Consider the following 9,403-nt stretch of genomic DNA (forward strand, 5'->3'; position numbering starts at 1 on the left):
CAACACTAGCCTTAGTTTTGTCCATGATTAGATAACAGACACTAAACATGGCAAAACTAAAACTAATATTAATAATATGAAGTTAAATGTTGAAGTTTATAATTAAGAAGGTCGGTGCCAATGGCAATAGATTTTGATGGCATAAAGAAAGTATAAGGATTGATTTGGACTATTTGCACAAGTGACCATTTATATTGATATTATGTTTTGACCCTCATACTACCTAATTGTTTCTTCCTAACTTATTCCCTTAACCCTACTTAGCTCTAACTAAGATTTTTTTAACATCTACTTCTATTGGCTCTCAGTGGGAGAGTGCCAACAAAACATGCATATAAAACATTTGTTAAAATTACCCAAAATCTATCAACGTATAAAAATAATATTAATAATAATAATAAGAAAAGAAAAAAAGTGGCCCAAAATCAGGGCTTCACCATACTCCTCTGCCATCCCTCATTTATCTCAAGTGTTGATAATCAAAGCGAAGGCTGCACAAATCGTCAGCCCATGTCATTCACAAAATAAAATCAAACAGAAGGAAAAGAATACGACAACACTCTGGATCCACGTTCGGTGTTAAAGAAGTCACGCTTGTAATCGCAATCCCCAAGACAGTTTTATAATACAGAATATATTAAATCTGACCGAGAAGATACGGAGTATCTGGTAAGATGGTAACAGCGACTTTAGCTTCCATTATAACGAAGCGAAGGATATCACATGCGTCAACACTTCGGAACATCGAGATGATCTGACTCTCACTGAGTGTAAAATTGTAACAAGGAACAAAGATTCGCTTCATTCCGAAAAAAAATAAAAAAATAAAAAACATTCCATCAAATGTACTATTATCATAGGAGTAAGAGGCACTGTCCTAGTTTAACAAGGAGATTAGCTTCATGGAAATTCCAGAGGAATTACACACCCTTCACCCCTCACATTCGACAATTTCCTGCAGGGGCATGCTACCTTCTCACCATTCACGAAACACAGCCGAACCTACGTTATTACAATCGGCGCCTCTTCCATACTTCGAGATCGATTCCGTTGCCTCGGTACCAGTTGAGTCTTGTTGATAGCATGCCTCTCTGTGAATTGGGTCAGCCTGGTCGTGATTGGCTGCAATCTGGAGAAGAAGAATCCAGCTGATCGAAAAACCTTTGTTTGCATGTGGCTCTGGATGAAGCGGTGATCCTAAAGCACCGACACAGCACCCCTACGCTTGCGTGCTCTCGCTAGAACGAAACCGTTGACAGAATCATGCATTATTTGCCATGTTTTCTTCCACATTTGTATACTGCATGTTTAAAACAGGATCGGAGAGAAGCCATTCTTGCAAGTTGGACCAAAGAGAGAAGAATCGAAATGGTTTTGCATGGGAGAATACTGTTGCTTTATAGTTAAAGACTTCTAATCCACATTTGTTCACTGCATAGTTTACTCAGATTTGTGTTGCACGTCTTGTAGTTTAGTACATATAAGTCACATATGTTTACTGTATAGTTTTCTCAGTCTTGCGTTGCACGTCGTATCTTATACTTCTCTCAATGCAAGTTGAGCAATGCTTTGGAGCTCTTTTGCTAGGTTCACTCCAGTTTAAGAGTTCAGGGTTTGCTTGGATGTTGTTGAATAAAATGCGAAGTTGGATCCTCATGGGGTTGGACCTCCTGGCATGCTTCCTTTCCCCACTTTGTGATATCTTATAACTGAAGGTCCAAATGAAATCAGAGCATGACTCATACGGTTGTCGTTTCATGTGTGTTCAAATTCTGGGCTTTTTTAACTTCGATTTTCATTTCAAGAAGTTGTGTTTTATAGATATTTTTATGACATTCTCTTTTAAAATATGAGGGAGAAAATATAAATATTTGTGTATGGTATATATATATATATCAAAGTTATTAAGCCTCAACAGAAGTGTCTGCTTACTTGACCTGATCAGATCAATTTGGTCAACATTGTCCTTACTAATTAAACTTGGTCAACATTGTGAAACGCCATCAAAAATGTTGGAATAACCCAAACATTCATAGTTTCATAAATGTGGACCATTCCTATGTTGCCAACAAATCCACCAGGAGTTCATCAAAATGTCTACAGATGAGAACTCATTTTTCTTGCAAGCCCCAAAATATATCAAGCAAAACATGGATCATACAAACAAGAAATACATGACAGTGAGGATATACATTCAAGGTAGAGGTCAATAAACAGAAATGTGAGCAGACGTAAGAAATGAGGGGTGTAATCAAAGGCTCTAGAAACCATGAATTAACTTAGGAACTCAACGACTGCACCGAAAACAGCTAGTGAGCAAGGCTGCCAACGTCAGACCTCGCTCTCCTTTGAATCTCTTCTATTGATATCTACAACGGTGATAAGAAACACTTGTCTAGAATTGATGCTTTAAGAACACTTCCTAAGGTCGCAACTTCCACGACAGGTTGGGGAGTGTGTTTCGCGATCATAGAGTATACTCTTACGCACTGAAATATTTACACGTTGCCTCTTACGCAAGTCCAGGTGTACATGGGGATTGGGTGTTCAGCGATAAAGCTAATGTCTCCTCACATGTGAATTCTTATTCCGCGAGAGTGAAATTCCTGGGAGAACGGAAAAACTTGAGATGGCTTACAGTCTGCAGTTGCAGTAATTTTCACGTGCACCATCCGATAGGTGTGCACCTTCGGGTGAATCCCACAGAGATTAGCTTGAAATAGAAAAGTTCATAGTTTCCATTTATCAAGACAGTCTCACCATGCAAGCGGAATGTTCTTGATCCGTTTCACGATGAAACTCGAATTGCCGCTTGTAGCCATTTCAAGCTTTTACTAAACTCTCGCTGTTGAGATAGAGCCCATCTCGTCGACAATCTCCCCGATCATTTTCTTCAGCAGCATGCGTTCAATATCAAGCCCAACTTCAGCGACTTCGTGGCTAAAAACCACCCATCGGCCTTCAGGAACATTCATGTCATAATCTATCAGATCATCCAGCACGTTTCCAGCAATCTCTCTCCAGTGGCAGATCATTCTATGTACTTCCTTCACAAGGGACTCTCCTGAGAGTGGCATTTGAAATTTCGAGTTTGAACACATGTCAGGGAACATGGGCAGATCGACATAGAAGGAAGAGGTCTTCATCCATGGTTCGAGAGCCATAACCTCATTCACACAATCGAAGAGAAGCTTCCGCTCCGACCTTTCACTTAAATCCTGTCTTGGTGCATCTGGAGGGGTGAGCCATTGCTTAAACTCCATTAGATCCCGCTTGTTCAGCCTGTCGAACAAGGATATGTTCATGGGAGGATTTGCCAAGGACAACGGGGTTTCCTCTTCTATGAGTAGATTTGCTGCATCCAAGACCTCTCTGATGTAGGCTTGCTCCTGTTGCGGTCCTACATGAGTAATCGGTGGCTTGAACTCAACACTTGAAAGCTCAACATTTCGAAAACTAGAAACGTAAAAAGTATCTTGTTTGATATGGTCTGTGTATATCGTCTCTGGTATAGTCACCATCGAAACTTTTGAGACGAGCAAATTTTCTTTGGCTTGATCTGTGAGGTCGTCGTCGCTAGAAGGTGGAGAAGGCGCCTTATTGCCAATGTCAATAAGATCTTTGTCCGTCTGCTCGGATTCTGCATCGTAAGGGACCATTGATACAATTAGCAAGTCGGTGAAAACAATTCCATGCATAACATGTCGTTCTAACCAGATTCTCATGTCAAAAGAAAACTTTCAAAATGATTGTAAATTTAGAGCATCGCACTACTGTCGCAGTTTTTTAGGAACACATGATGTCAAAGGTTGAGTAAGATAACAGAAAGCCACATTGCAACGAGGATTCCGCAACTAACCTGCAGAAATGGCATCTGGCATGGTGGAAACCTCGTCAAGAAATGGGGAAACAAGGACAGATACTGGACTAGGTTGCTCGGATTCTTCAGCAGCAGAAGTGTGACCGTCGTTTGAATCCGAGAAGCCTTGTGCCAGCTGTTCTTCAAACTTCTTCAAAGCTGGTGGTGTCGTCACAACCTCACTCCACCCAGCAGCTACTGACATCGTTTGAATCTGCACAAATGACATGAGCTCATCCTAAGCCAAAAGCGAATAAATGGGACCATAGCAACATTCGCCTATCCCAGACGTTTTCACACCAAAAAGTTTAAATGAATCACTGCTCAAAAAATGAGCTATACAGAACCACAAGGCTTACCTCAACACGCTCAGGTGAGCAGCTATTATCACAAATATCGCTGTTGCATATATCCAATTCGACCCCAGCTTCCTTCACATCTAAGACAAGCTCTCGAAGTTCTGCCGAACAGAAGCTTCTTCGTTGCCCTGTCGGATCAGTTGTATTGTCCCCAGAAGCTGCCTCTAACATATCCTGCAGGTTGAGACGATTCCATGAAGAGAAGTAACTTTTCTCGTACTTCACCAAGGGACTGTTTGGAAAAGTCCCAGGAATTGATCTGCATCCGGTGATGTAGACTTCTGGACTTGTGGGGCTCGTCTCAGGGGCTAGATTTTCCAGGGGAGACGAGTCAGACCTTGTAGGTGACTCATGCACACAGGTCCTTGAATTTTTTTTTCCAAACATGCGCTCAATGGATCGGCAGTCAAGAGGCGTTGTTTCACCATGAGACCTGAATTCCATGAACTGCTCCTCTACAGCTTGAATGGTCTTCCTAAGGTCTGGAGATGCCCCGCCTTCGTCAATTTCTTCCAGTGGGAGCTCAGGGAAAACATCATCAACACACTTGTACCTCCCTTGCACTAAAGATGCAGCATTTGGTTTCTCCAATACTTTGCTTAATGGCGATAATGGCTCCTTCGATACAAGCTTCACCAAAAACGAATCTTGGTTAGCCGCACCTTTTACACTTTCCACGTTCACCACATTCACTTCTACATTAACCTTCTTGCTGGATTTTGAAGTCTTAAGCACATTTTGAGAATCAGGTTCGTTAGTTGGCACAGGGGTTGTACCAATCATACCACTTGGTCTTCTCAACAGAGACCGCATCAAAGTGCCGTCTTTGCGCTTCAGTGCAATAGATTCGCTTTTGTCCTTGCCTACCTTTTTATCTCCTTGCTTTCTTCTGCTAAAAAACATGGCGTTGCTGGATCCAGCACCAGCAACCGTAGACTCCTTTGCAAACGGTAATTCAACTGACTGATGCTCTGAGTCCTTTTCAGAGGGAAATACACGCCTCGCCTGACCTCCAGCCTCTTTCGCCTGCTTTTCACCTCTGCCTCGAAAACGGATCGGCCGAAAATGGCGATTTGTAATGAGCTTTTCAGTTACAGTCGCAGACGAGCGGAGTAATCCTTGGCTAATAGCAGCTTTGCTTTCGGAGTTTTGGTCATGAGTACAAGGTTGCGGAGATCCCACTTCAATATGGGTACCCACATATCCGGGTAGCATAGGTGGAATGTTCACAGGAGGAGAATCTAACACTGCAGATTTCGAATAATGCTCTTGTTTTCCCAGCTTCTTCTTGTGATGAATTGCACTCTGATTTCCCAAGTCAGTTTTAAACCCACGAATTGAAGCCTCGTGAGTACCTAACACAGCTTGGGGAGGAGGAGGGCTGGCTTCCATCTTCACCAAATCCGAACTCCTAGATCTATGGGTTTGCAGGGGAGATCCCGATCTGGATGAGGCCACCAATGTCGTCTGAAATCGCTTTCGACTGGATCGATCTTGTCTACTTGAGGCAGAGCGGGTACTGAAATTCCAACTCGCAGGAGAACTTGATTCGTGGCCACTATGTTCGGCCCGGTCATCCCCACCACTCCAAGTCGTCCGAACCGATGGACTTCTGAAAGACCTACTTGAGGAGTTACTGTAGCTGGAAGTGAAGCTCCTCTTGTCCGACCGGAAGCTTCCATCAATGTCACATTGTGCATCTCGGTGAGCCTCTCTGACAAGTGCGAATCTGTTCTTGGGGGAAGGGTGCATGCTCGTCTCCAGGGCTTTCACTGCTGACTCTAGAAGTCTTATTGTGTTTTTTTCACTGAGCATTGACGGTGATAGGAGAGGAGTAGAGCCAGTCTGTGAGTTCGTGTGTTGAGGCGTGAAACTACTTTCTTGCATTCGAGCTTGAAAGGGCTGCTTCATGAAGGGCGTAGAGACATCATACTGTGTGAATGATGCTTTCCTTTCATTAAGTCGTGCTGATCTCGCAGCTCTTGAATCGCCATTTTGGTGCAAGTGCTCCCTGAAACGGCCAGTAGATCTCTTCCTTTGAGGTACAACACCTCGTGTGGGTTTCGACTCTCCTAATCTCTTGGTGAATCCAGGAAGTTTATCCTTAAAAGACTGCTTGGAGCATTGACGGAATTCTTGACGAAGAAGCTCCTGCAACAGTACAGGTGGAGAATGTAGTTGCTCATGTGCCGTCATGTCAGTCACGTCGTTATTAAAGTCCGATGATACGAATTTTCCCGAGAAGAATGTCTTGTCCGGTAATTCTTCTAGGCCCATAAGTCTTGCTACCACGCCAGGAACTCGTTTGCTTGTGTCAACTGACTGGTCAGAGCTAGGACTTCGTGTGGAGTTAAATGTTGGCAGAATTTGTAAGGTAGCAATAGACTTTTCTTTCCCCGAGGCTATCTGCAAACGCAAGGTGGAAACAGTATCAAAATTGGCCTCAAAACTCACATGTGACGTTACATGCTCACGATCCCAAGGGATTATCACAGGTTCTGTGCAAAGTGTTGACAATGATATAGTTTTGACTGTATGAATTGAATATCATCAATCTCTACGAGGCATAAGATGAAGATCATTTGCATGTCTCATGACAAATATCACCTACCGATGGAGGCTTCAAGGTACGGGCATAAGTGCGCTCTGAGGTGCTCTGATCCTCTCTGACATATTGTGCGCCTTGGTTTGGCCTTTCTGTTACCATTATCATTTTCAGAAAAACGATTTCCAGGATACTCAGTAACATGAATGTGCCTCACATACGAAAGCTTTAACATAATATTTCGTCAATGAACATTCAATTCGTATACCACAAGGCTTAAAACGCGGAATTTCACCAATTAAACACATTGATGGGAGGGGGGTGACAAACAAACATACAGAAACAGAACAGAACAGAATAAATCAGAATAAAAAAAAAGTAATGAAGCATTCACCACACAAGAAGCTCTTCAGACCCTTATTACACACTCGGAAGTGGATGTGCATGGCAGCAAGAGTTGCTCCAAAGTTGAAAAATATTTCATAAACGACTGGTCTCTCACAATCCCTATATTACATTTTGTCGAATGAATCGTTGAACTTATTATCTAGGATTTAAAATGCTAATGAGATATAGATTTCAGACTTCTCTCCTGCAAGCGCTTGCATCTGTCGTCTAGTCAGGGAACCAAGAAGGGGAGCGTCGTAAGAAATAGCATAGAAAACAAATGGGGTGATACCTGCAGTGATGCGCTTGGTGGAGGAGAAACGCTTGCTATGTTTCCAGTCAAGCATGTGAAAGAATGAGCCCACGCACCCTCCCACTCGTGGAGACTGCGCGCCAGCGTGATGAAAAGTCGATGGAGTCCGCCGGTGAGCTTCTGTGAGCTCGTCCATCACCCTCACGTATCGCAGGGCAACCACACCTTGCCAGTTAAATGCCAGATCAACCGACGGGCTGGGGAGACCAAGCGCCCACCCCAAAACCTCAAAATCTTCGAAGAGTAAAAGACTAGAAACTGAGCTTGTAATGGCTGTTGCTGATCACTCCGTGTTGTCTTCAGGTTCGAAGATTTGTAGAAACTGAGCGTCTCGATAAGAAGTTAGATCGACTTCGAAAGTACAGAGGAAGTTATTGACGAACAAGCTGGCCGAGGGACAATCTGAACAAGCTGATCGAGTAGGAAAGGAGTCAAGATGAGCGTCGGAGTAAAAAAAATCACAACTTTCTGGGAAGGCGGGCAAAATTGCCAATTCAGCCATGATAGGGGCATTTCAGTAGGTGAAGGAACTTTGAGATTCCTGCACTGATACTCCCAAGCCGAAATTGAAAGTAGTAGATGATCTTCGTAGCCAAAGAGGAGAATTCAGCTCAGTTTGCAGCGTCTCTTCTGAAACCTTACGTTCCTGAGACGACAGTTATCCATGGCGACTCAGCAGTAGTCTCAGTGTATCGACAGCATCAGACCGTTTGGGAAAACGAAACGGATGCGCTGGGGAGTAGTAACTGTTCTAGTTGTACAGGAAATTGGAATTATTGTTACTATTTGCGGAAAGAATCTGAATGCTAAATGGTTAGAGAACGTGAAATTGATTTCACGACCAGCGTAGCATTCAATTCCGCCATGAATAAGAAGACACATTGCTTCAATACTACACCGGCTTGCATCAATGCTGCCAGTAACTGTCTCTGCATCTCAAGCAACTTTCACTAGCCTATTACGATGATGATGATCCCATCATTTCATCAAGAGGTGAAGAATGCAAACTAGCTCAGGAAACGGAAGACAATGTAACTTAGGTCAGATGATCCATGAGACGTTTAATTGCCATGCAATAAAGTAAAAGTGGACGAGGACCGGAAGAGACAACTGCCTCTTCACTCGCTACACCACACGCCCACCCTGCCACCAAGAGCCGTGGGCTACAGAAAACGAGCTGGACAACAACAAGCAGACAAGCTTAACTGCGGCTTGATGCGCGGAATTCTGTGTAAATATAAAACTGTGAAAATTAACCTCAGTCTTAAAAAGCTAAACGAATTACAGATATCTAAGCGCTTCAAAGAGAGCTAAGAGAACTCCGAGATTGGGTAGAGCTAACAGCAATTAGAGGAGGGGAAGTGAAAAAAAGATCACAACCAAACTCCCGATCCAATGAACGCTTGTCCGATAACTCAGCCCATGACCACCACAGAGCTGTCCCTTCGCTTCAAAAACAAAGCGATGTCTCCATCACACAGAAAGCATCGAAATCAAAACATCGCTTGGAGGAAAGGCAAGCTCTCAGACGTGATGTGCTACTGCCAGTCTTTGAGCGAGGCTGAAAGTCGTCTCAGAATTCCAACAAAAATGTATGGCAGCAAGCGATGCACCATTACGACCTACTATCAAGCTGGAAATTACACAAGTCGCTCACCCTCCTCACCCCTGATTTTTCACTCGCACAAACAGAACTGATTCATTCTCTCAACTCCACACTGACGCATGTCATGTCAACTGAGCAACACATCACAGAAGTGTGAAATACAACTTTCGACAACGGCCAGGGCCCGCAATTAACACAGGGATAACTCAAGAGTCGGAGGAAATATATTTGCAGCTACACAACATTAAAGGAAACTGACGCTAACTTCTTCATTGCTCTTTGATTTGGGGCTGCGGAGTCTAGAGACTTCTTCAATCTCAAAGGCACTTTGTAC

At 43.4% G+C, this 9,403-nt stretch overlaps 1 protein-coding gene across 2 annotated transcripts; it reads right to left on the reverse strand.

Moving 5' to 3' along the window:
- Positions 1-2,239: 2,239 nt before the first annotated feature.
- Positions 2,240-9,403, reverse strand: LOC112273023 (uncharacterized). Of its 2 annotated transcripts, XM_090245217.1 has the most exons (6): positions 7,443-9,403; positions 6,830-6,915; positions 5,086-6,624; positions 4,219-4,848; positions 3,860-4,073; positions 2,240-3,640 (listed from the first exon to the last, which is right to left on the reverse strand). In XM_090245217.1, the coding sequence occupies exons 1-6, from the start codon at positions 7,597-7,599 to the stop codon at positions 2,835-2,837; spliced, it is 3,432 nt and encodes a 1,143-aa protein (XP_090101343.1). In that variant the 5' UTR covers positions 7,600-9,403; the 3' UTR covers positions 2,240-2,834. The 2 variants fall into 2 exon arrangements, with proteins under 2 accessions (XP_090101343.1, XP_090101342.1); XM_090245216.1 differs by having other exon boundaries at positions 4,219-6,624.

The sequence above is a fragment of the Physcomitrium patens genome, chromosome 20, assembly GCF_059467195.1.
Source record: "Physcomitrium patens ecotype Gransden chromosome 20, ASM5946719v1, whole genome shotgun sequence".
In the NCBI taxonomy this organism is placed as follows: Eukaryota; Viridiplantae; Streptophyta; class Bryopsida; order Funariales; family Funariaceae; genus Physcomitrium; species Physcomitrium patens.